At 40.0% G+C, this 27,544-nt stretch overlaps 1 protein-coding gene and 1 pseudogene across 1 annotated transcript; one reads left to right on the forward strand and one right to left on the reverse strand.

The window, feature by feature from the left end:
• The first annotated feature begins 4,016 nt into the window (after nt 1-4,016).
• AMACR (alpha-methylacyl-CoA racemase) lies at nt 4,017-26,093 on the forward strand. Its single transcript, XM_011286594.3, has 5 exons — nt 4,017-4,384; nt 7,306-7,449; nt 8,463-8,623; nt 14,227-14,413; nt 24,613-26,093. The coding sequence occupies exons 1-5, from the start codon at nt 4,138-4,140 to the stop codon at nt 25,020-25,022; spliced, it is 1,149 nt and encodes a 382-aa protein (XP_011284896.1). The 5' UTR covers nt 4,017-4,137; the 3' UTR covers nt 25,023-26,093.
• On the reverse strand, nt 18,354-19,458 carry LOC102901942 (annotated as a pseudogene).
• Nucleotides 26,094-27,544: the final 1,451 nt, after the last annotated feature.

Genomic DNA, 27,544 nt, shown 5'->3' on the forward strand with positions numbered 1-27,544 from the left:
TAGTAAATAATGCTTCAATAAACATAGGGGTGCATACGTATTTTCAAATTAGTGTTTTTGTTTTTGGTAAATGCCTCGTAGTAGAATTACTGGATCATATGGTAATTTGATTATATTTTTAAAAAAAATTTTTGAGGAACGTCCATACTGTTTTTCCCAGTGGCTGCACCAATATACATTCCTACCAACTGTTACGAGGATTCTTTTCTCTCCACATATTTGCCAACATTTGTTATCTTTCTTTCTTTCTTTCTTTCTTTCTTTCTTTCTTTCTTTCTTTCTTCTTTCTTTCTTTCTTTCTTTCTTTCTTTCTTTCTTTCTTTCTTTCTTTCTTTCTTTCTTTCTTTCTTTCTTTCTTTTTTAATTCCAGCAATTCTGACAGGTGTAAGGTGATACCTTATTGCAGTTTTGATTTGCATTTCCCCAAGAATTAGTAATGTTGAGCAGCTTTTCATGTGTCTGTTGAACACCTGGATGTCTTTTTGGAAAAATGCCTGTTTAGGTTCTCTGCCCAGTTTTAGTTGGATTATAGGTTTTTTGATGTTTAATTGTATAAGTTCTTTATATATTTTGGATATTAACCCCTTAGTGGGTGTATAATTTGCAAATATCTTCTCCCATTCAGTAGGTTGCCTTTTTGCTTTGCTGATGGTTTCCTTCACTGTGCAAAAATAGCAACATTTTAAAAGAAACACATTCTTTCATTAGCTATTTGGTATCCTGAAATACTGTTCATATGGAAAACAAGATACATACTTGATTTTTATCATTTTTATTTACCAATTTTTAGAATAATGAGTTGGTGCCCTAGAAATCTTTAAAGATAATTAATAAGGTCTCTTAAAAAGCATTATTATTAACTTATGATTTTTCATATATTTAATGTGCTTCAATCCACCACAGTCATTATTATAACTTAATGACCTCATCTCAATTGTCAGTGGAAGGTCCTTCAAGTTAGTGCCTCTATCTATTTTTTTCAATGTTTATTTATTTTTGACAGAGAGAGGGAGAGAGAGAGAGAGAGAGGCAGCACATGAGTGGGGGAGGGGCAGAGAGAGAGGGAGTCACAGAATCCGAAGCAGGCTCCAGGCTCTGAGCTGTCAGCACAGAACCTGACGCAGGGCTCGAACTCACAAACCAGGAGATCGTGACCTGAGCCGACGTAGGACGCTTAACCGACTGAGCATCCAAGCACCCCTCTATCTATTCTTTTGACCCAGAATCAGGTTGGGTCTCTCCCAACAGAGCAGCAGTGAGTGGAAACCGTGTAGACTTGTATCTCAACCAGACTTTCATGCTGTGACCTTGAATGTGACTCCAGTGGCCCAGGTCCTGCCAATTACCTAAATTCAAGTAGCAATAAGCTACTTGATACCCTTGTAATGAACTCTGTTGTATTTAAGCCAAGAATCCAATTAATCTAAGAGAAAGAAGCAGAAATAGGGAGGCAAGTTAGGATAAGCTGGAGTACAAAAGCAAGTTCAGAAAAGTGATTGCAATGTAACATCATTTATGTAATATAAAACTACAAAATATAATAATATAAATAAAAGGTAGTATATAAGTAGTATAGCTATAGCATCGATAGACTGTGGATACTATATGTCAAAATCATGGGAGTGCTTGTGTCTTGAATGGTGGAGTGAGCAGAAGCAAAGACCTGTAACTTTGGGTGGGAGTGGGTGGGTATAGGAGACTTTAACTATGGAAGGAGTTCAAAGCAGCTGGCCTGTGATCTATGTACTCCCTTTAGTACATGGATCCTTCAGGAAGCTGAAGAAAAAGGCAGCTTTTGTCAAAGGAAAAGGTATTCTTTGTCAATTGTACCTGTTGTACCTATTTACCTTGGGTAAGTAGATGAATGGTATTTGTTACAAGGAAGAGAATTTATCTATTTAATGCATTTAACAGGCTGGCTCTGGCTATAGGATTACTTTTGCCAAATAAACTCAGAATCCAGGAAGCGCAGTTCCATAGCTAAGTAACACACTGGGATACAAAATGAAGTCTGTTAGGTACCTGAGAACCTCATTAGAGATCTCAACTATAATCGTGAGTCAGAGGGTATATTAGTTTGCTAAGGCTATAACAAAATATCATAACTCCCCACTCCAACCTTCTTTTTTTTTTTAATGTTTATTATTTATTTTCTGAGAGAGAGAGATTGGTTGTGAGTAGGGGAGAGGCAGAGAGAGATGAAAACACAGAATCTGAAGCAGGTTCCAGGCTCTGAGCTATCAGCACACAGTCCGACATGGGGCTCAAACCCATGAACTATGAGATCATGACATGAGCTGAAGTCAGATACTTGACTGAATGACTCAGGTGCCACACCCTCCCCCAACCTTCTTAATAGTTTTATTAGTCTGCTCAGGCTGCCATAATAAGGCATTAGAGGTTGGGTAGCTTAAACAACAGAAAAACATTTTTTTCACAGTTCTGGAGGCTAAAAGTACAAGATCAAGGTGTCTTCAAGTTTGGTGTCTTCTGAGGCCTTTCTCCTTGGCTTGCAGATAGACAGCCACCTTCTGCTGTGTCCTCACATGGTCATCCCTCAGTCCTTGCTTTCTGTGTCCTAATCTTTTCTTGTAAAGACACCAGCCATATTAATTAGGACCAATCCATATGACTTCATTTTACTTTAATTACCTCTTTCTAAGCTCTATCTCCAAATACAGTCACATTCTGAGGTACTGGGAGTTAGGACTTCAATATATGAATATTGATGGGACTTAATTCAGCCTCTAACAGGGGATATGTGTCCAATGTAAGAAGGAAGAGTCATGTAAGATTTTCCAGACTTCTGATTAGCTGAGCTTTTCCATGACCTTTATCTTTGAGCTTATTACTTGATGCTGGGCAATATCTCTGATTCATGTGAATCTGATCCTGGCTGTTAGCTTAAGCTATTTCTGTACTGTTTATTTTTTAGAACAATAGATTGTAAGCAAATACGAAAAAATATTGTGTCAATCTGGATGTCGTCTGTAACATTCTTTGCATTACTTTCTTTTCAAGTTTTTAAAAATAGAAATAAAACAAGAGGGTAAGGAAGCTGATGTCTGAACAAAGGTAGTAACATAGGCTAGACAAGAACAAGGAAGTGTTGTATTAATTAAACAAGGAGGCTATTAGACTGACGTGGTTCTAATGCCCTGGCAACCTACTAAGCAAACCAAATTTTAACCCTGTAAATGCCTCAGTTAATGAAATTGAAACTAAGAACAACCCATCACAAACAGCCAAGTAGACTTTAATCTATTTAGAGCTAATCAATGATTTATTTGTTTTTGTGTATATAAGCCTCTTCCCAACTCCTGGGGGTAGAATGCTCCTAACCACCTCCTTGTTGGTGCTGCTTGGTTAGACTAACTAGATTTTGCTGGGAAAGAAAGAAAGAAAGAAAGACAGAAAGAAAGACAAAGAAAGAAAGACAGAAAGAAAGAAAGAAAGAAAGACAGAAAGAAAGACAGAAAGAAAGACAGAAAGACAGAAAGAGAAAGGAAAGAAAGAGAAAGAAAGGAAAGAAAAGGAAAGGAAGGAAGGAAGAAAGAAAGACAGAAAGAAAAGAAAGGAAGGAAGGAAGAAAGAAAGACAGAAAGAAAAGAAAGGAAGGAAGGAAGAAAGAAAAGAAAGGAAGAAAGGAAGAAAGGGAGAAAGAGGGAGAAAGAGAGAGAGAAAGAAATAAAGAATGGAGGGAGGGAGGGAGAAAGAGAAAGAAAGAAAGAAAGAAAGAAAGAAAGAAAGAAAGAAAGAAAGAAAGAAAGAAAGAAAGAAAGAAAGAGAAAGAAGGAAGGAAGGAAAGAAATCTTAAAATGTTTAACAAGCCTTACTTTAACTTCTAACAGAAGATCTGCAGAGGGAGGCAAAGAAAGCCTGCCTGAACCCAGGGGCACGCAACCCCTCAAAGGGCAAGCAACCAACGGAAAGGAAAACCACCTATTGGACTAGCCAGGAGGCGGGGCCAGGATCCTCCCAATGTACAGACTCTGCACCGGAGGAGGAGGAGGAGGGACGGCCCTGCGCAGGCGCAGAAGGGAGGGGCCACTTGGAGGCCGGTTGGGGCTCGCGTCCCGGGCGGTCTAGGCTAAGTCTGGGCCACCCGAGACTTCTTCACTTGGAGAGCCGGGTCCCATGGCGCTGCAGGGTATCCGGGTGTTGGAGCTGGCCGGCCTGGCCCCAGGCCCGTTCTGCGGTATGGTCCTCGCGGACTTCGGGGCCCAGGTGGTGCGTGTGGACCGGCCGGGCGCCAGAAGGGACGTCAGCTTCATGGCACGGGGCAAGCGCTCGCTGGTGGTGAACCTGAAGCGGCAGGACGGGGCATTGGTGCTGAGGCGCCTGTGCGCCCAGGCGGACGTGGTGCTGGAGCCCTTCCGCCACGGTGAGCCCCAGGCGCCTCCGCGACTCTGACGGGGGACCAGACGCGGAAAGGTCCCCGCCGAAGGGAGGGGCTGGGCCGTACGAGCCCATCACATCTAAGCTCTGTGGCCGACAGAACCTTTTCCTGTCACTGCCTTTCTAGATTTTTCTGTCGCGTTTGCTATTGTTGATCAGTCCCCCCATGAGATGATCTATACTTGGAATCTCAGATACTGAGGTTGCCCCTGTTCTCCTTATACCCATTTCCGCCCCCTTCCCCAGATTCTCTTTGTTTCTAATCACTCATTTGTGCTTGTCTTTCTTAATTATTTGAGAGTCCCGAATCCTGTGAGAATCTAAGGAAAGCCAAAGATTGCCTTCCTGGAAAATTGCATGTAGGTACACAGTCGTTTTTCTACCGTTTTGGGGGTTGGTGTACCCTCTAAAGCCTCTAGACCCAGGCTAACATTCTCTGCGGTAAATCCTGGTGTTCCAAGTTCCTTCCAGCTTCAGCTCAGTTTGGTTTACAGTTTGCTTCCTGGAGCCACCTTTTCCATCCCGACTGTTTTCACCTTTTTATAGACAGATGATGGCCAAATCTGTAATCGTACCTCCGTCTTTTAGAGCCATAGACCGCTGAAATAGACCGTGCACGTGTCTTAACTGGCTATCTCCCAGGCACTGCAACTTCCATAAATCCCAAAACAAGCACATTATCTTACCTCCGAGAATAACGTCTCCTCCTGTGTTACTTATTTTTTTATTTTTTATTTTTATTTAAAATTTACATCCAAATTAGTTAGCATATGGTGCAACAATGATTTCAGGAGTAGATTCCTTAGTGCCCCTTACCCATTTGGCCCACCCCCCACCCCCCACAGCCCCTCCAGCAACCCTCAGTTTGTTCTCCATATTTGAGTCTCTTATGTTTTGTCCCCCTCCCTGTTTGTATATTATTTTTGTTTCCCTTCCCTTGTGTTCATCTGTTTTGTCTCTTAAAGCCCATGTATGAGTGAAGTCATGTATTTGTCTTTCTCTGACTAATTTCACTTAGCATTATACCCTCCAGTTCCATCCGCGTAGTTGCAAATGGCAAGATTTCATTGTTTTTGATTGCCGAGTAATACTCCATTTTATATATATACCACATCTTCTTTATCCATTCATCCACCGAGGGACATTTGGGCTCTTTCCATACTTTGGCTATTGTTGATAGTGCTGTTATAAACATGGGGGTGCATGTGTCCCTTCGAAACAGCACACCTGTATCCCTTGGGTAAATACCTAGTAGTGCAATAGCTGGGTCATAGGGTAGTTCTATTTTTAGTTTATGGAACCGCCATACTGTTTTCCAGAGTGGCTGCACCAGCTTGCATTCCCATCCTCCTGTGTTATTTTTCTCATTAAATGGAACCAGTACTCTCCCAGCTGCCTGAATCCAAACCCTGTACTCTGCCCATGACTCCAAATATTGTTAACTGCATTTGCTTTCAGTTATCAGGAATCCAGACATTCTTCCTCCTTAGCTTCTGTAGCTTCCTTCACGCTGTTGTGACAGCCTTTTTAAAGATGATGTGTGGGTCTAGCACAATTTGGATCCATTCTCAGCTCCCAGGGCAATCTTGCTCAAAGTACGAATCCAAAGCTTTGCCTGATATATAGCAGGAAGTCAGTAAATGTTTGGTGAATGAATTGAATATCTGTGGGGCACCAGGCATATTAAATGTTAAATCATTTATTCACACAGCCAGATTGGAGGATTATGATAATTTAATAATTAGGATTATATCATAATTTAATAATGCCCCATTTAAAGATAGAGGCTCAACATGGTTGCCTCCACGATCTTGCAATTAGAAGGAAAATAGAGGGGTGCCTGGGTGGCTCAGTCGGTTAAGCGTCCGACTCCGGCTCAGGTCATGATCTCACGGTCCGTGGGTTGGAGCCCCACATTGGGCTCTGTGCTGACAGCTCAGAGCCTGGAGCCTGCTTCAGATTCTGTGTCTCCTTCTCTCTGTGACTCTCCCCCGTTCATGCTCTGTCTCTCTCTGTCTCAAAAATAAATAAACATTTAAAAATTTTTTTTAAAAAAAGAAGGAAAATAGAGCTGTGAATACAGATGTAGCTGTCAAGTGAGAGGATTGTGGCTGGTGTTTAGGTAGAAGACTAGAGTTTTCTGTAATTTACTATAGCTTTAGGAAGACAAAACTGTAAATATATAGTCTTCATTATTTTTAATCCCAGGAGGTTAAAAATACTAGTTATCTGGATTTTGTGCAATAAATACTATACTTATTCATGAGAGCTCTTAGATGGTATTGTAGCAAATTTTATCACTGACATTTTGGTGAGCTTTTTTGTGAAGATGCCCATGCTAGGCACTTCAGAGACCCATGGAAACAGATCAGGTGTGAATTCTGCCAGAGGAGCTTCTAAACTGAGGGGAAGATGATGGAATATATACACAAAAGCACAAAAGTGTGAGGTAGAAGGTGGCGGATGATGGGGGCACAGAAAAAGAAAAGACCTTAAAAGCTTTTGAAAGTGAATTTTTGACCAAATTCAGCCCCAGGGTAACTGTTCTAGGAGAACAAGCCATTTCTAATAAATTACTAAGGAGAGTATTTGGGGAACTATAAAGGCACTGACTAAAGGAAGGAATGGCCCACTATGGGGATTGCAGGAACTTGGATATGCCTGAAGGGAATTAAGGTGGGGCTGGAAGGAAATAGGATTTGGGGGCAGAAGTCACGCATTCCAGAAACGGTGGCTTCACTCTGTGTCCTTAATTATTGGAAACGTGCTAAAACCCACAGCAAACGTTATCGGTATGATTTGGAAGAGTGCCATTTTATGTTTGCCACAGAGAGAGGATTGTTCCTATCCTCAATTCATCCCTCTTAAAAAAAAAAAAAAAAAAATCTTTGTTCCCTTTCTCTTAAGGTGTTATGGAAAAACTCCAGCTAGGCCCGGAGGTTCTGCAGAGGGAGAATCCAAAGCTCATCTATGCCAGGTTGAGTGGATTTGGCCAGTCAGGAAGATTCTGCAGGGTAGCAGGCCATGACATCAACTATTTGGCTTTGTCAGGTATGTTGACAAAATAATTTCTCTACACCTTTTATTTTGTTCCCAGTCAAGATTTACAGTTACACCAACTAAAAAGAATTTTTTAAAGGTGAAAATTTAAATATTTATCAGAATCAATAAGGAGAGCATGGTTTGAAAAGAGTTGGTTTGTCATAGAACACTTATTCCCAACCCCTTTCCCTCTGACTTGACCCATTTGAGGGACAATATACTCTCACTAGTCACATTTACTTACGACATTTCTCACTACAATTCTCAGGCAAGACCCTGCCAGGAGGTAAGAGCCTTGGTGGTAATGGCGATGGCTGTTGTACAGTTCTAAAATGCTGATAGAGTTTGATCCGAACTCCCCTTTCTTTCCACCTCCATTCTGAATCATTGCCTGAGTCACCATTTTAGACTTCTGTGAATACCTGTAGCTTTCAGGTCATATTGTCACTTTATGACAATTTTTGCCTGTGAGAACATGTCTTAGAATGGCCTGATCCTAGAATTCTAAGAAACTGTGTGTTGTTGAATAAAGGCCTCAAATTTCCTGTGAGTACACGTTTAAAGATTGAGGATGAGAGTGTGGGTAGAATTGTTTTTTCCATCTATTTAAAAATAGAATTACTTTTATTTTTTCTTGTGTTTGATCTTGCATCTTGTGTTTTCTTGCATCTTTAATAAGACTGAAAGTGGATCATAACTGTTGGTAAGCCATAATCTAAATTGCTAACAATAATTTTTTCCTCAAAACTCAGTGAGTAAAAACTTAGCAATAAAATTCTGAAAGTGTTAGTTGGAATAAAGTTTTAGAAAACAACAACAAAACAAAACAAGGGGCCTTGTTGGGGGAAAAGCCTGTTTATAAATATGCTGACTAGGTTTAGATTTGGAAAAGCATCACGTACCGGTTTTCACCATGTCGGCAACTAGAATGATTGGTTATTCCTCGTAAGATGTTCATGTATCTATTTAAAAGTGACATTAAATTTACATTTCGTGTTCCTTGATTTCTTTAAATTATGTAGGTATTCTGTCAAAGATTGGCAGAAGTGGTGAGAATCCGTATGCACCGCTGAATCTCCTGGCTGACTTTGGTGGTGGTGGCCTCATATGCACACTGGGCATCTTGTTGGCTCTTTTTCAACGCACACGCTCTGGCAAAGGTCAGGTCATTGATGCCAGCATGGTAAGTGTTAACTGGGGGAGGTGATAAGCCTACCAGTTGTTCTAAGTATGATAGGTGGCTGCCTCAGATGGTTTTGTGAATAAGAGATAAATGAGATTTGAAGTTTGAATCCAAATTATCCAGGATATCCTTTTTTTTTTTTTTTAAATAGCCTCATATCCTTTCATTGAGTATCTTGTTTGTAGAATCAGTTTTCTAAACTTTTCATGACTCATCTGATTCCTGCGTTGGTTTCAACAATATTCCCCTGCCATTTCTTGTGCTTAGAATAGTTTTCAAGCAATCTTCATTAAAAACTGGGCTCGGGAAGGAAGTCTCCCTTAGCAAACAGAGAAGATTCTTAAGGGTGCTAAAGTAGCCAGTCTAGAATTTCCTGTTACAGTTTGCAGGGGAGACTCCAACATCACGAAGCTTCAGTTTTTTCACTGTCACGCACTGAGTACGTGCCTTGCGTTATGCTAGGCGCTTTCCCTGTGCGATTTCTCCTAATCCTCAAAACACCAGTTCCACTTGGAATACTTTATTTGAAGAAAGGAGAAACTGAAGCATAGAAATTTGCCCAAGTTCTCACAGCCAGTTGATAAGAGCCCAATACAGCATTCTACGTACGTATTTGCATTTGGACTGATCTTTGGAGGGAGAAGGAAGATGGGTTTGAGGAAGACAAGACTGGAGGCAGAGGGACAGTTACTGGGTTGTTGCTGGGAGATACGAGCAAGTACTAAAGTCATTGATGGTGGAACAGGTGTGGATCTGAGGGCTATTTGAGACATAAAATTGCCAGGATCTGGTGACGTGTTGGCAGTAAAGGGGGAGCGAGGAGTCAAGGGTGGCTCCCGTGTTTCTGGCTTGGATGACCGGGTGGATGGCATCACTGGCACCTTGGGGGCGGACTGCCAATGGAAGAGGCAGTATGGGTCAGTGGTTACGAGCACGGATTCTGGCACCTGTTTCCTCCACCCCAGCTCTGCCGCTGACTGGTTCTGGGACTTGGGTGAGTTACTTACCTCCCTGTGCCTCGGCTTCTTCTTTGTAAAATGGAGACAGTAATGGTACCTGCCTCATAGCATTGTTAGAGAACTAAGCGAATTGATGCCTTGTTTGGTGTGTAAACAATGCCTGGCATAGAGGAGGTGCTATGTAAGAACTTGGTATTATTGGGGCGCCTGGGTGGCGCAGTTGGTTAAGCGCCCGACTTCAGCCAGGTCACGATCTCGCGGTCCGTGAGTTCGAGCCCCGCGTCAGGCTCTGGGCTGATGGCTCAGAGCCTGGAGCCTGTTTCAGATTCTGTGTCTCCCTCTCTCTCTGCCCCTTCCCCGTTCATGCTCTGTCTCTCTCTGTCCCAAAAATAAATAAACGTTGAAAAAAAAAAAAAAAGAACTTGGTATTATTGTTGTTATTCTTGTATGATAAGAGGAATTCAGTTTGGGTCATTTCAAGTTTGAAGTCTCTTTCAGATATCCAGATAGAGTGAGTACTCGAAGTTAGAGACTAGAAACAGGTTTTATTGTCATTTGGAAGCCACATGAGACCGTGTGGTCCTCTAAGGAAGGGGACAGAGCACCATATTTGAAGAGTGGGCAGTAGAGGAGAAGTCAGGGCATAAGGAGAGCAAAGTGGAGAACCGAGGAGTGTTTCCATGGAAACGAAAGATAAAGTGCTAAAAGAAAAAAAAAAGGAATGGTCAGAGGGTCAGGTGTCAGTAGAGACCTCAAGAGTTTATTTATTTTTTTATATATTTTTAAGTTTATTTATTGAGAGAGGGAAAGCGAACAGGGGAGAGGCAGAGAGAGGGGGGAATCCCAAGCAGGCTCCACACTGTCAGTGCAGAGCTTTACATAGAGCTTGAACTCACAAACCATGAGATCATGACCAGAGCTGAAATCAAGAGTCAGAGGCTCAACTGACTGAGCCACCCAGTTACCCGCCTCAAGAGTTTAGATCTGAACACTGTAAATTGGATTTGTCATTGGTGACCTTTTGCAAAAGCCATTTCCATGGCCCTTATCTTGGGTGCTTGGCTTATGCTTCCTTCTCACAGGCTAAACCCTGTGCTATTTCTCTTCCTTCTGATACTTTTATCAGGATACATTTGCATATCCTTTGTGTCCATCTCTAAAGTGTGGTGTGTGATTGATCTTTTTTTTCTTTTAATATTTATCTGAGAGAGAGAGAGAGAGAACGAGCAGGGAAGGGGCAGAGAGAGAGGGAAACAGGATCCAAAGCAGGCTCTGCACTGACAGCAGAGAGTCCGATATGGGGCTCAAACTCAGGAACTGTGAACTCCTCACCTAAGCTGAAGTTGGACACTTAACCCACTGAGCTACCTAGGCGCCCCTGTGACATACTATTTGGTATGTCAGCTGTCAGAGCCATAAAATCAGGTGTGTGTGAGATTTCAAGTTTAAAGGGAAAGTTGGGATGTCTCCAAGGATATAGCCAGTAACTGTGAGAAACTCCATGGACCCCCAATTCCAGCTATTTGATATGAGGGTGCTTTGCTGGCCTTCTCCTTGGGGTTCGAGAATCATTAGGATCATAAAGCCGTGAGGGTAGGGAGGTAGTCTTCTCTGGAGAGCCACATGCATCCAGCCTTGTGACAATTATACCTGGAGATGTGAATCCATTCCTGTTATTTCAGAACTCAGTGGGAAGTTGGCATTCCCAAACTAGTTTGTCTGGACTCAGAAAACCTGTATATCTGCTGCTCATATTTTATGTTAATTGTGTAACTTTCTAGTGATTGTTAAGGTATATTAAATATTCAGATATAGTTTTCTTTGGCTTGGAGTCAAGCTAGAGTATGCTAAATTTAACTGTAATGTGGTTTACCTTTAAAATGTGATAGTTTCCTATTACCTATGTGTATGTGTTTATAGGTATTGAGACCAAAAGAAAGATTTTTTCAAAACCTCTTTGCTTTATTTTTAACTTTTTATGCTGACAGTTAAAAACAATTTTTTTTTTACATTTATTTATTTTTGAGAAACAGAGTGAGACAAAGCATGAGCCGGGGAGGGGCAGAGAGAGAAGGAGACACAGAATCTGAAGCAGGCTCCAGGCTCTGAGCAAGCGGTCAGCACAGAGCCCAATGCGGGGCTTGAACCCACAAACTGTGAGATGATGACCTGAGCCAAAGTCAGAGGCTCAACTGACTGAGCCACCCAGGTGCCCCTATCCTGAAAGTTTTTAATGTATATAATTATGGAGAGAATATATAATGAACTTCCGTGTACCCTCACTTGGCTTCAAACATTATCAACATTTGGCAGTCTTACTTGAAAAGAACAACAAAAGTAGTTCCTTCTAAGTCTTTTCTGAACTGTATTTTCTTTTTTTTTTATTTTTATTTTTTATTTTTTTATTATTATTTTTTTTTATGAAATTTATTGACAAATTGGTTTCCATACAACACCCAGTGCTCATCCCAAAAGGTGCCCTCCTCAATACCCATCACCCACCCTCTCCTCCCTCCCACCCCCCATCAACCCTCAGTTTGTTCTCAGTTTTTAAGAGTCTCTTATGCTTTGGCTCTCTCCCACTCTAACCTGTTTTTTTTTTTTCTTCCCCTCCCCCATGGGTTCCTGTTAAGTTTCTCAGGGTCCACATAAGAGTGAAACCATATGGTATCTGTCTTTCTCTGTATGGCTTATTTCACTTAGCATCACACTCTCCAGTTCCATCCACGTTGCTACAAAAGGCCATATTTCATTTTTTCTCATTGCCACGTAATATTCCATTGTGTATATAAACCACAATTTCTTTATCCATTCATCAGTTGATGGACATTTAGGCTCTTTCCATAATTTGGCTGTTGTTGAGAGTGCTGCTATGAACATTGGGGTACAAGTGGCCCTATGCATCAGGACTCCTGTATCCCTTGGATAAATTCCTAGCAGTGCTATTGCTGGGTCATAGGGTAGGTCTATTTTTAATTTTCTGAGGAACCTCCACACTGCTTTCCAGAGCGGCTGCACCAATTTGCATTCCCACCAACAGTGCAAGAGGGTTCCCGTTTCTCCACATCCTCTCCAGCATCTAGAGTCTCCTGATTTGTTCATTTTGGCCACTCTGACTGGCGTGAGGTGATACCTGAGTGTGGTTTTGATTTGTATTTCCCTGATAAGGAGCGACGCTGAACATCTTTTCGTGTGCCTGTTGGCCATCCAGATGTCTTCTTTAGAGAAGTGTCTATTCATGTTTTCTGCCCATTTCTTCACTGGGTTATTTGTTTTTCGGGTGTGGAGTTTGGTGAGCTCTTTATAGATTTTGGATACAAGCCCTTTGTCCGATATGTCATTTGCGAATATCTTTTCCCATTCCGTTGGTTGCCTTTTAGTTTTGTTGGTTGTTTCCTTTGCTGTGCAGAAGCTTTTTATCTTCATAAGGTCCCAGTAATTCACTTTTGCTTTTAATTCCCTTGCCTTTGGGGATGTGTCGAGTAAGAGATTGCTACGGCTGAGGTCAGAGAGGTCTTTTCCTGCTTTCTCCTCTAAGGTTTTGATGGTTTCCTGTCTCACATTTAGGTCCTTTATCCATTTTGAGTTTATTTTTGTGAACGGTGTGAGAAAGTGGTCTACTTTCAACCTTCTGCATGTTGCTGTCCAGTTCTCCCAGCACCATTTGTTAAAGAGGCTGTCTTTTTTCCATTGGATATTCTTTCCTGCTTTGTCAAAGATGAGTTGGCCATACGTTTGTGGGTCTAGTTCTGGGGTTTCTATTCTATTCCATTGGTCTATGTGTCTGTTTTTGTGCCAATACCATGCTGTCTTGATGATGACAGCTTTGTAGTAGAGGCTAAAGTCTGGGATTGTGATGCCTCCTGCTTTGGTCTTCTTCTTCAAAATTCCTTTGGCTATTCGGGGCCTTTTGTGGTTCCATATGAATTGTAGGATTGCTTGTTCTAGTTTCGAGAAGAATGCTGGTGCAATTTTGATTGGGATTGCATTGAATGTGTAGATAGCTTTGGGTAGTATTGACATTTTGACAATATTTATTTTTCCAGTCCATGAGCAGGGAATGTCTTTCCATTTCTTTAAATCTTCTTCAATTTCCTTCATAAGCTTTCTATAGTTTTCAGCATACAGATCCTTTACATCTTTGGTTAGATTTATTCCTAGGTATTTTATGCTTCTTGGTGCAATTGTGAATGGGATCAGTTTCTTTATTTGTCTTTCTGTTGCTTCATTGTTAGTGTATAAGAATGCAACTGATTTCTGTACATTGATTTTGTATCCTGCCACTTTGCTGAATTCCTGTATCAGTTCTAGCAGACTTTTGGTGGAGTCTATCGGATTTTCCATGTATAATATCATGTCATCTGCAAAAAGCGAAAGCTTGACTTCATCTTTGCCAATTTTGATGCCTTTGATGAACTGTATTTTCTGAACTGAATAGTGGAGAAACCCTCTATCATAAACCTGTTCTAACACACCTTCTTGAAATATCAAGAATATCAAGAAGTTGTGTAATTAGCGAAGTACAGGAAGACTCTAAGAAACATTGTTACACAAATGTTAAAAAAAAAAAACTAGGTGGAAATTAATTGTTGTTTTATAGTTTAAATGTCTGGATTCATATTGTATACTGTTTCTTTTCCAAAGGTGGAAGGAACGGCATACCTAAGTTCTTTTCTGTGGAAATCTCAACAAGTAGGACTGTGGGAACGACCTCGAGGACAGAACATGCTAGATGGTGGAGCACCTTTCTACACAACCTACAAGACAGCAGATGGGGGCTTCATGGCTGTTGGAGCAATAGAACCCCAGTTCTACAAGCTGCTAATCGAAGGTAAGTAATATTCCTGTACCTCTCCCGCTCCCTCCCCTTTTCTTGTGGGTGTTCTTTAACCTCGATTTTAGGCCTTTTAAATTCATTATGTCTTTTATTATATATCCACTTTATGATTATAATTATAATTATATTGTGGGGCATTTCCCTTATGTTTAAATTTACAGATACTTTCATAAGTCTATAAAATAGCTCAGAGTTTTAAAAAATAATCCATTTTATGCGAGTTCAATTTTTTGTTACATTTCATACTCAGCAGTGTTAGATATTTATGTTCCCTTGCGTGCCCCTGTCTTATTCTCAGAAATGATGTGCTGGTTCTGCCAGTTCTTATTCCTTGATAGATGCCCCCATGGGGTGCCAGAGCACAGAGTGACTTCGGTGAATAAGATTCTGTTGGAATATGTTATTATCACTTGATGCTTCTACAGTTTACCTTTCTTGCAGATTCTTGTCTCATTTGCATGTGGCCACAAGTTAGCAGGAGAATTTGCGATCTCTTCTTCTCTAATTAAACAATCAGACTAACATTTTGTTCCTGTAACATATTTGAATTTGAAGTTTACTTTACAGGTAAATGAATAGCTAAGAAGTTTTAGAATATACATTGAAGAGGTATGACAAGCTGGTCATGGTGTGTCTGTCTTTTCAACTTCACGGTTGGAGTCTCATTATGTTTCGTAGCTTTTCAGATGCAATATACTACTCAAAGTTGTTTGCATATAGCTGAAATCATTGTTTTTTTGCTAGCATCAGAAAGCGTTTTATGATCAACAATATTAACTTCACTACCTTAAATATAGTTGGAAAAACAAACAAGATGGTTTATGTAGATCATAAAAGTCTTTCTGTTCCAAAATTAAAACTAAGAATGGAAGGTATTAATTCAAAATTAGGGACAGAACAATGCTATATGAGGGGCTGAACACAGAGGGATCAACACCCTTACCTCAGTGGTGCAGGGCCTTGGAAGGCAGGAGGGATATAGCAAGGTGAAGTTTGTCCCTGACATAAATCTTGTATATTTATGCATTGTCTATAGAGAATTTAAACGTAATAATAAAATTGACTAAAATTCAGTCCGTTTTTGTTTTTGTTTTTTTAGACAGAGTGTGAGTGGGGAAGAGGGGCAGAAGGGGAGAGGGAGAGAGAATCTTAAGCAGGCTGCGTGTTCAGCACAAAGCCCAACACAGGGCACAATCCATGCCCCTAGGATCATGACCTAAGCCAAAATCAAGAGTCGACACTCAACGGACTGAGCCACCCAGGTGCCCATCAGTCAGCCTTTTGTCATCATCATTCACAGACAATTCTAAATGACAATGGTAAAATAAACTCATTGAAAAAATTTTGTTAGGCTCAGCTGAGTGGCTCAGCTGGTTAAGCATCTGACTTTATCTCAGGTCATGATCTCATGGTTTGTGAGTTCGAACCCCTTGTCAGGCTCTGTGCTGACAGCTTGGAGCCTGGAGCCTGCTTCAGATTCTGTGTCTTCCTCTCTCTCTGGCCCTCCCCAGCTTGCGCTCAGTCTCTTTCTCGCTCAAAAATAAATCAATAGAAAAAGAAAAAAAAATGTTAGTTTGAGTTCTAAACAATTGCTACAGCTGTTGTTGAGTTCTAATAACATATGTAAGATCTATTAGCACATTTTTATACTTAGCCTTTAGTAAATATTACATAGAAATTATTCAGAGAACTCCCAATTTTACGGTCTCACTCCCGTGTTTTCTTTTAAAATTTGTATAGTTTCAACACCCACATTTAGGTCTCTGTTAAATTATGATTAATTTTTTTTGTATGGGGTGAGGTAGGGGTCCAACTTCATAGTTTTGCATATGGCTATCCTGTTTTCCCAGCACTGTTTGTCAAAAAGACTATTCTTTCTCCATTGAATGGTTTCGGCGTCTTTGTTGAAAATCAGTTGGCCATAATTGTAAGGGTTTACTTTTGGACTCAGTTCTCTTCCATTGATATACATGTCTACCCTTATGTCAGTACCACACTGTGTTGATCATTGTAGCTTTGTAGTAGGTTTGAAATTAGGAAGTGTGAGTCTTCCAATTTTGTTCTTTTTTAAGATTGACTATTCGGGGTCCCTTCCATTTCCATATGTATTGTTTTTAATGCTTATTATTATTGAGAGAGAGACAGAGTGTGAGTCAGGGAAGGGTAGAGAGAGAGGGAGACACAGAATCTGAAGCAGGCTCCAGGCTCTGAGCAATCTGCACAGAGCCTGTCACGGGGCTTGAACCCATGAACCACGAGATTATGACATGAAATGAAGTTGGACGCCCAACCGACTGAGCCACCCAGGGGCCCCTCCATATGTATTTTAGAATCATCTTGCCAATTTCTGCAAAAAGGCAGCTGGGATTTTGATAAGGGTTGTGCTGAATTGTGCATCAGTCTGGGGAGTATTGCCATCTTACCAGTATTAAGCCTTAATACCCATGAACATATATGATGCTTTTCATTTATAGAGGTCTAGAATTTTTTCAATGATACTTTGTAATTTTCAGTGCACACACCTACACTTATTATGCTAAATTTATAGAAGAATTTTATTATTTTTGATGCAATTGTAAATGGTATATTTTTGTATTGTTCATTATTAGTGTATAGAAATACATAGTAAGTAGTTACTTTTGTATATTGATCTTATTTCCTGCAACCTCACTGAGCTCATTTTTCTTCTAAGTGTGGATCTCTGAGTTTATCTTGCTTGATTTCCTTGAGATTCTTGGATGTGCAAGTAATTTGTTTTTCATCAAATTTGGGAATTTTTCAGACATTTTTTCTTCTAGGATTTTCTCTGCCTTTTTCTGTCTCTCTTCTTGTGAGACTCCCTTAATGCATATGTTGGTATTTGTGTGTGTGTGGGTACACATTTAGCTTTCTTGTAACAAAACAGCTTGTGGACTTTACCATTTAAAATTGAGCATCATCTTGGGGCACCTGGGTGGCGCAGTCGGTTAAGCGTCCGACTTCGCCAGGTCACGATCTCGCGATCCGTGAGTTCGAGCCCCGCGTCAGGCTCTGGGCTGATGGCTCGGAGCCTGGAGCCTGTTTCCGATTCTGTGTCTCCCTCTCTCTCTGCCCCTCCCCCGTTCATGCTCTGTCTCTCTCTGTCCCAGAAATAAACGTTGAAAAAAAAAAATTAAAAAAAAAATTGAGCATCATCTTTCCTTTCCAGTGAAACAGAAAGAAATATTAAAAATAAACGGGAACATGGGGCGCCTGGGTGGCGCAGTCGGTTAAGCGTTTGACTTCAGCCAGGTCACGATCTCGCGGTCGTGAGTTCGAGCCCTGCGTCGGGCTCTGGGCTGATAGCTCAGAGCCTAGAGCCTGTTTCCGATTCTGTGTCTCCCTCTCTCTCTGCCCTTCCCCTGTTCATGCTCTGTCTCTCTCTGTCCCAAAAATAAATAAACGTTGAAAAAAAAATTTAAAAATAAACGGGAACAAAATTACAATAGACAATGTCAATTTCAGATAAGATCCTACAGGTTCTTCTGATTCTCCCCTCAAGTGGCAGGGCTCAAGTTATCATTAGGAGAGAATTTTATTTTAAAAATGTCATCTAAAACTGCAAAGATGTCCATTAAGCATCATAATTAAACATGCCAGCGGAGAAGCCATGTTGTCAAAAGGCTCACCCAAACATCTCAGACTCACCCTTTGCTGACCGTCTATAACCCCATTTTTTAAATTTCTTTTTTCTTTTTTTTAAACAGGAGAAAGTAGGCAGATAAATGTTGGTAAATGCTAACCTTCCATATTCATATACAGACACAGAGTAATCTCTGAGCCCAATAGAAAGAGAAAGGAGGGAGAAAGCTAGAATTCTATGTACTACTACACAGGGGCCTACCACCTTCCAGCTTCCAGCAGAGCTAAGGGAGTAGAAAATTTTTCTTTTTTCCCACTTAGCACAGTAGCATTGATTCCATTAAGTTTTTGTTGGGACAGGAAGGGATAAAAATTGAATGTTGAAGAGAAAGGGGTAGAGATTCTTTTCCCACTGTATTCTGCTCATGGTATTTCCCCCCCAAATAAGTTGAAAACCATGGTGTAATGGGAGAGAAAAGAGACTTCAAAAAAACAGGAGAAATGAGCTAAGGTAGGGGTGGGGGGAAGGACTGCAACTTGCTCCCAGGGACTGGAGAAAATCCCAAAAGGAAGGTTGGAACCTGTTAATGTTCCATTAGTCATCTTCCCCTTCCTGCCCCTCGTCGTCGTCGTCTCCATCACCTTCATCCTCATCTCCTTATTCATCAGTATCTTCCCGTCTTTCCCCCCCTCCTTCTCCGTTCCCATCTTCATCATCCATATTGGGAACCAAGTAGTACTTGAATGAATTTGATCAAATATCCTCTTTGATGACATCTCCTAACTCATCTGCACCTGCATCAGAATGGTCAGGAAACCAGGTGTAGAAGCTTTCGGGTTCCTCATGCTGTCTCTTTCCGCTGGCTTTCTTCTGCATTTGACTTGGACATTTCATCAAATCCTTTCAAGATTTCCATCTGATTTCAGTAGCTTTTGAAGATGGGTCACCACTCTCATTCAGATGAAATTCTTTGGAGAGACCTTTATTTTCAAAGTAAGGGTTTTCATCAAAATAAAAATCTATCCTGTAACTTGATTTAATATCTTCAAATGCTGTCACTTCACCTCTTGTCAAGTAATGTAGTGCCTCTTCATCTTCCTTCCCAAGCAGTGCAGACACTTGTGGGTGGTTGACAAAGGTTGTTACCCCCTTGTGGGGTTTTGGCAGTCGATTCCAACTTCTTCTGAAAAAATGGTTGGCAGAGTTTCTTATATTTCTGTTCTACTTTCAAAGTCTTCTCACTGGCTTATTCATTAAGTCTGTCTGTTCCATTTTGTACTTCATCAGGATGTTCAGTTGTTGGCTGTTCTTGTTCTCCCTTTGGCAAGGGTTGAGAGGGTGCTGTCTCCTCTGGCTTGGAGGCAAGAGGCAGTCTCAGTTTCTTCATTTGAGGTGAGAGTGAAGACTGGCATTTGGGGGCCATGCTGTGAAGAGAGTCCAGGAAACAAGGGAAGACGCATGTCTGGAAGAAGCTCTGATGACTCCATATTTTGGTATTCTTGATGGTGTCCTACAGGTCTCTGAGGTTCTGTTCATTTTTCTTTGTTCTCTTTTTGTTATTCTCTTTTCTTTCTTTCCTCAGTATACCTCTTTTTGAGTTCGCTGATTCTTTCTCTTGTCAGTTCATGTCTGTTGCTGAGTCCTTCTTTTTAAAAAAAAATCTTTTAATGTTTTATTTATGCTTGAGAGAAAGAGAGAGCATGAATGAGGAAGGGGCACAGCAAGAGAGGGAGACACAGAATCTGAAACAGGCTCCAGGCTCTGAGCTGTCAGCACAGAGCCCAACCTGGGGCTCAAACTCACGGACCGCGAGATTATGACCTGAGCCAAAGTTGGACGCTCAACCATCTGAGCCACCCAGGTGCCCCTTGCTGAGTCCTTCTAATGAAAGTTTTATTTGTTATATACTTTTCAATTCCAGAATTTCTATTTGGCTTCTTTTTTAACAATCTAACTCTTTACTGATATTCTCTTTGATTAGACATCATTCTCAAATTTTGTTGAATTTTTCAGACATGGTTTCCTTCAGTGCTTTGAATATATTTAAAATAACTAGTTGATTTAAAGTCTTTGTCTAGTAAGTCCAGTATCTGGATTTTTTTCAGGGACAGTTTCTGTTGATTCCTTTTTGTCTTGTGTAAGGGCCACATTTGCTTTCTTCTTTGCATGTCTCACAAGTTTTGTTGAAATTGGATATTTGAAATAATGTAAAATGACCACCTGGGAAATCAGGTCTTCACTTCCCTTCCCTCTCCCCTATCCTGGATTTATTATTGCTGCTATTTGTTTATGTAATGACTTTCTTGGACTAAATCTGTGTTCTTTGGTATGTGCAGCCACAGAAGTCTGTCTGGTTAGCTTGGTCATCAGGTAATAACTGGATAGAGATGTCTTTAAATGCCTTGAGCCAATAAATTTCCCATCCTTTTCTGTGTCTTTACTTCTTGCTTGTACAGACTCAGGGTCAGCCAGAGGTGAAAGATTAGGACCTTCTCAGATCTTTCCTGGGCATACTCATAGCCCTATATATGTGCCTTCTAAATTCCCGGAAATATGTTGGAGCATTTCAAAGCCCCCCATGAACATCCTATTCCCCACTTTTTTTCTTTTATTTGTCAGCTTCTTTTTATCCCAACAGGGAATGCCACCTCAGATAGCTATGATATTAAATAGTTGTCACTGATTTTTTTTTTTTTTTTTTTTGATAAATGTTAACAGTGTTCCAGAAATAAGGCATTGTGAGCTCCAAGTCAGATCAAATAAAGACAAGCCATGAGAATGGAGCCTTTCAGGGAGCTGCTAGACAAATGGCAGTTCTTGGGGGATGGGATTTGGGGGAAGCTCTCCACTCATTTCTGTCCTGCTGTGGCTGTTATCCTGCTAGTTGTTTTACAGAGCTGTGACTGAGAGCCTGTTGGTTTTCATGACTGCCACAGAGCTGGGGAGAGAGGGAGAAATTAGTGCAAGTTACAATACCACAAGGCTTACTGATCTTATGAGATGCAGTGGTTTTTCCTAAATAAATGCTCTTTGGATTGTTGTAAACTTTTAATTTCCAGAGTTACAAAAAAGTTCATTCTGACAGTTTGTGCCAGGGTTCTGTTGCTTTTATGCAAGAACAGGTTTCTGAAGGTTCTTGCTCTGCCATTCCAGAAGTTAACTTCCCTCCTTGGCATGTCTTTTTGTTATCTTAAAACATACGTGCTTGGAATGATCATTTCTAACATCCACACTCCACCACAAGGAGTGAATTTTTCTGGAAATACTGAAAATGAAACGAGACATTATTCTAGCAGGCTGGTTGCTCCAGCCCTTCATCTTCTGACCACTTTCTCCTGGGCTTTCTCTTTCTAAGTCTAAACTCTGTAACCACTCTGATTTTTTACAGCCCCCTCTCTTTGTATCCACAGCCTTGTATGGTGTCCTTAACCTCCTCTCTCTGTTCAGAGTTCACGAGGGATCCTTGGCTGACAGGTGGTTTGTGCTTCAGGCCAGCTTAACATGTTAAACCAGCTTTGGTGAATCTACATAGTCCATGCCAAAATGCCACAGCATTCTCTTTCTTTCACAATATTTATTTACAAAAGTACTACTTTTATTAATCACATATACATTACTTCTCTCTCAGGCCCAGCTGGACAAGCTGCCACATCTATACTGATTTTATTACCTTATTCATTTTATCTTATATTTGAGATCTTTGAGACCATGCTTTAATCTTAACATAATACGCAAGGTTTTTTTATAAGGTAAAAATTCTACTGTACTGTGTCTCTGCTGCTTTCTGGGGCAAAAAAAAAAAAAAATCTGTAAATACAGAGAATTTCATGACGTTTTGAGATAACAAGACACTTATAAGTATATTCAGATAAGCAGTAGAGAATTTTTAAGTTGTTTTAAAATTTCAAAATCTTATTAAAAGAAAAGCAGACAATAACGAGTGTTGTCAAGGTTGTGAGGAAACTGCAGCCCCCTATGCATTACTAGTGGGAATGTAATAGGGCAGGTCCTCAAAAAATTAAATAGAATTACTATAAATTTTATGCTACCACAATTTTTAAAAGATGAAAAGTAGTTCAAAATAATACGTGTTTTAGAAAAGAATGTAATACAGAATTTGTAAAGAAGTAAAAATTCTCTCTTGTTCCTTCACTTGAGGGAGGTTTGGGATGTGGCTTTCAAGAACTTTTTCTGTGCACATACCAACACAGTTGTTTTATTTATTTATAAATTGTATTTATATATAATATAAAATTATCCAAACTTACAATTGATAGCTGTCTTTTTGTATTCAACAGTATACTAAAGATGTCCTTTCTTGTCAATACAAAAATTCTGCACCCTCATGATACACCTAGCAGCCATATGAAACTGTATGGTACGCCTGTACTAAAATTTAAATGTTTCCTTATTCAAGTTCATTTACGTTTTTCCCACAGCTTTGCATTGTAACAAATATTTATTTACTAATAAACATTAATCTTTGTACATGTATCATTGCCTACTTACAGCATGAATTTTTAACTGTTTAATATATGCCTAATATTGTGTTATAGAGCAGTAAAGTTTATGGCATATACTTAAAATAATAAGTATTTTGTGTAATTGTGTTTATGTATGTGTATGTGTTACATGTATATATAAGATCACTTTTTGGAAATCAAAACATACTTTCCCAGGTTTTAAATAGTCTGAGTCTACAGGCCAGTCCTTAAAAGTCTGTTTAAATTTAATAATTGATTATGCTATAAAAACTAGCTGCAATCTACAGTTACATTCATGTAGGGGAGTGGTTTTAGAGTTCCATACAGGAATGTCAAGAGCACAAGAAACAGCCTATCCTAAACCATTGGTAGTTAGTCCTGTGGCCTTGATCAGAGTCGTGGGCAGGATAGGAAACTATGGGCTGAGAAAGGATAATAAGACACTGGAAAAGCTGGGGTGTCAGAATTAGGGGTAGGAGCTGGAGTCTTTTGATTTCTAGTATTTTTTCCAGTATACAAACTTTAACCTGTGAGACCATTAATCTCAAATATAATGTCTGTTACAGGGAGAGCATATTGGATCCAATTTTATTTAGTATTATGATTCTGATCACATTCTGATTAAAAAAAACCTGAAAAGCATGCAAAGATATTTAAAATAGTAGCTATGATCTAAATCACTGTTTTTTGGCTAATTGGCCACTTTATTTGTTTTTCAATCACAGAGTTTGGGGTAGTCAGGAAAAAGAAAAGTAAAAGATATCCTTAGGAACATTTGTGTGTGTGTGTAGATTATAGTGATAAACCTGAAGTAATGGCTCAGTGTTTTTCCTCGTATATGAATGGGTCAGAGGAAAATTTACTTGTTTATCCCACAGGTGTCGTTTCACAACTATCCAGAACTATGTGAGTTCTCCTTATTTCTTTATATATCCCAAAGCCCTAAGAAGGGTCTGCAGTATTCATATCTACTTTCCTCTATAGGGATTTTCTTCTTCAAAGCAGCTTACATGCAATTAATTAGTCATCGTTCTTCTACATGATAGGGAAGGAAAGGATGACAAAAGTGAGAATTATTAGATTAACTTGACTGAACTTCTGCAAAATCACATGCATACGAAGGTCCTTTCATGATTATTCCACTCTAAGATCCACATTTAAAAACCCTCTTCCTTGTGGGAATAGAAAATGACATTTACACCAAACTCTAGTAAAGTAGCTTTTGGGGTATAATTTAATCAGCACTGGAGTTCAGGTGTGTCTGCAGGGGTAGGTGCTTGTAGTTAATAAAGGAAGCAGTGAGCAGGTCCTGGGCCGAGAAGCCATCCTTTCTGTTAAATCCCCAGCTGAATGCTTTCATTTTCTCTCCACTATGTGTTGATGAGCTTTTCATGATCCCCTTCATGCTTGACACAAAAGTCTGTGTGCCCCGTTCATGATTTGACTGGTTGACCACTTTCTGTCCTGTTTGCTGTAGGAACAATTTTTTGCATGGGTCTTTGGTTACCTTACAAATCCTTTGTTCCTAGTTCACAGCAGTTTTGTAAGAGGGTAATGAGTCAAATATCACTGCTTGACTAGAGCTCTTTTATTTGTCCAAAATAAAGGGGGACAAATATTACATGTTAAATTGCAATCTTGAATTTAATCATTTATCTTCAGGCTTCTTCCTTAAAAACTGGGATAGTCATGTGTAAAGTTGTTTAAATTTTATATTTTGTAGGGTTTGGGAACACTATATAAAATGTGGGGTTATTTGAAATCAGTATGACAGATAATAACATCTTGAGGAAATTTCTTTTTGAAAACCTACTCAGGGAAAAATCAATTTCTGGAAACTAGACCTTTACAAATAGACTACTTTTGGTGAAATGTAAATAATAAAATCTTGGCAGTAGCAAGTCTGTTTTCAGTCTTGCTACCCTATTACCTTTGCCCTTTCCGGCTACTGGCTCCAAGTTGAGTTTGAATTTTGTCTCTTGACCCATCTGAGAAACCCTTAAAGACACCCTATTTGGGACAGTATGGTGAGGTCAAAACTCATTTTATTGACTATAACCACTCCACCCAAAGCATAATAATTTAAGAAATTGTGCTTTTATTCTCAGGACTTGGACTAAAGTCTGATGAGCTTCCTAATCAAATGAGCATGACTGATTGGCCAGAAATGAAGAGGAGATTCGCAGAGGTATTTGCAAAGAAGACCAAAGAAGAGTGGTGTCAGATCTTCGATGGCACAGATGCGTGTGTGACTCCAGTTCTGACGTTTGAAGAGGTCACCCAGCATGATCATAACAAAGAACGAGGCTCATTTATCACTGATGAGGAGCAGAGTGTGAGTCCCCGCCCTGCACCTCTGCTGTCAGACACCCCCGCTGTCCCTTCTTCCAAGAGGGATCCTTTTGTAGGAGAACATACTGAAGAGATACTTCAAGAGTTTGGGTTCAGTCAGGTAGAGATCAATCAGCTTACCTCAGATAAAATCATTGAAATTAATAAGCCACGAGCTAATCTCTAAATTCCAGGCCTCACAGCTCAAGTGAATTGAATATTATGTGTTCAGTGTGGGATAATACATAAAATTGTGTGCACAGAAACACGAAGGAACAGCATCCTGGTAGACCAGCTGTTCTAAGCAAGAAACAAGACTGTGAGTACACAGTAATGATTGAATTCTGAAAATGGTTAACATGATTATTGATTTAGGAATGTTTTTTGTTTACTAATATTAAATTGTGGCAGTTTTTCTGCTTTTCAATTTACTTGATAGATTATATTTTTAATATTAAGATATGAATCATATACTTTCAATGGATGAATATAATCGTTTTTATTAAATAAAGCCTTTCCCCCCTAAAGTTTACTTCTGCTTTTAAGTTTCTGAAAAGTTTTCAAGAAAGTCCTTGAAATAGCACTTAAAAAGCAATTTGTGATTCATTTAAATAATGTTGGCTCTACTATTTACCAAAATGAAGTCCTTAGAAAAGTCTGATCCTTTTAATGTGGTAAGAAAATCTTTCAGCCAGCATCTTTGAATTGTAATTTTAGAAAACGTTCTTGATGTTTCCTTCAGATAACCCCCACTGTCCATCTAGACCACAGGACTAGAGCCCAGCTCTGTGTGGCTGCCTCTTAGCATCACCTACCATGTCTCTTAGTAAATTGCCACCATCAGACAATCCTCTGGACTCTTCCTCCTCTTACAGGTTTCTGGCCTCAATTCCCATCACATCTGCCTCTGCCCCCAGTGTGCCCATGGCTTACCCCTCACTTCATTCAGGCCACTGCCCAAAGGTCACCTTAGGGAGTTATCTTTCCTGACCCCTCCCTAAAATGGCAGCCACTTTATCACTTTCTTTCCCCTCTCCTGTTTCACTTTTCTTCACCTCGTGTATTATTACTGACATTATACTGATTAACCCCAGCCCTCTTAACCAACTATCTCTTAACCAGTGCACACTAGAATGGAAGCTTTAGGAAGGGCTTTATAGGTTTTGTTCACTGTTAAATCCTCACTTCCTAGATCAGTGCCTGGCTCATAGTGGAAACTTTGTAAATATTTATTAAAGAAGTGAATCTCAATAGTGAAGTGCTGTCAGTGTTCATCTTCATGGCTCCATACCGATCCGCTCTGCCCAACATCCATTGCTGCCTTCATTCAGACCCCTATTACCTCTTTCCTGGACCACTGCTCTGCTACCTGACTTACACCTCCAGTACCGTTGCCGCCGCCGTCGTCGTCGTCGTCTTCTTCTTCTTCTTCTTCTTCTTCTTCTTCTTCTTTCTTCTTTCTTCTTCTTCTTTCTTCTTCTTTCTTCTTCTTTCTTCTTCTTTCTTCTTCTTCTCTTTCCTGTTACTCTACTGGTAATCTTTACCACATCAAACTGGTCTTTTCATTCTGTAAGATTCTTCAATGGCTCTCTTTTCTTTCCCTTATGTAACAAATATAAATCCATTTATGTAGCATATCAACCCTTTTTATAAGACTTCTACCTAGCTGTTCAGTCCCATCTCTACTCCGCAGCATCTCTACTTTCTATTGGACTGACTCAAGTTTCTAATTATGTGATGGTCTCTCTTGCTTCCATTCCTTTCCATATTCTGTGACATTTTCCAGGGCTAACAGTACTCCTAGCCCCTTTTGCTCCAGCTTGTTGATTTAGCAAATTTAGACTTGGCTCAAACAGCCTTCTTTGTGAAACTTCCCGTGTTTCTCAGCCCTAGGGCAGTTTTATACAATGATTATAAAATTTGAGTCAAGTATCAGTTGGGTTCAAATATCACTCAATCACTGTGGTATCTAAGACAATGCCTGTGATGTGCCTGGAACATCCTAGCTGCTCAGTAATTATCAGTTTTGTTCTTAGGGGTCCTTCCTAGGTTTCCATTGCACTTTGTACATATCTCCAAGGATAGTCATTGCTTTTAGTGTAGCTTACATAACTCTTCACTAGGTCATAAGCTCCCAGAGTAGTTGCTCTAGCATACACACAAGAGAATAATCTAGAGATACATTAAAATACAGATTCCTAGGCCCGACCCTAGAGATTCTAATACAGAGTGTCTAAGGCAAGACTCATGAATTTGCATTTTTGCCAAGCTTCCAGGTGATTATATTGCTCCTGGTTCAAAGACCACACTTTGAGTGCCACTGTCCTAATGGATATGAACAAAGTCTTTTCCCCTTTGCTACTGTCATAATAGGTGCTCAAAAAATATCTCTTGAAGGGTTAATGAGGGAAAGAGTAAAAGCCAGTTGGCAAAAATCTGTAAACAAGCAGATGGGCTAGCTCAAAATATTGATTTCTGTGATTAATCGATTTTATACCAAATGTTTGAATGAAAAAATTGGTTTCTGTAGTTTATACTTTTTAAAAAATACAGGTATATAAATAAGGCTAATAGATTTTGTTAATGACCCATACTTTTCTTCTGAAGAGTCTAAGACCCTGTATAGAAAATGTACACTTCTTGGGGCGCCTGGGTGGCGCAGTCGGTTAAGCGTCCGACTTCAGCCAGGTCACGATCTCGTGGTCCGTG

Source organism: Felis catus, chromosome A1, assembly GCF_018350175.1.
Source record: "Felis catus isolate Fca126 chromosome A1, F.catus_Fca126_mat1.0, whole genome shotgun sequence".
Taxonomy (NCBI): Eukaryota; Metazoa; Chordata; class Mammalia; order Carnivora; family Felidae; genus Felis; species Felis catus.

Bases quoted from the DNA above. Each gene is read 5' to 3' on its own strand.
- AMACR (XM_011286594.3), top strand. From the start codon at position 4,138: ATGGCGCTGCAGGGTATCCGGGTGTTGGAGCTGGCCGGCCTGGCCCCA. The intron at 4,385-7,305 runs GTGAGCCCCAGG...CTTTCTCTTAAG, and splicing joins GCTGGAGCCCTTCCGCCACG to GTGTTATGGAAAAACTCCAG. The intron at 7,450-8,462 runs GTATGTTGACAA...TAAATTATGTAG, and splicing joins CAACTATTTGGCTTTGTCAG to GTATTCTGTCAAAGATTGGC.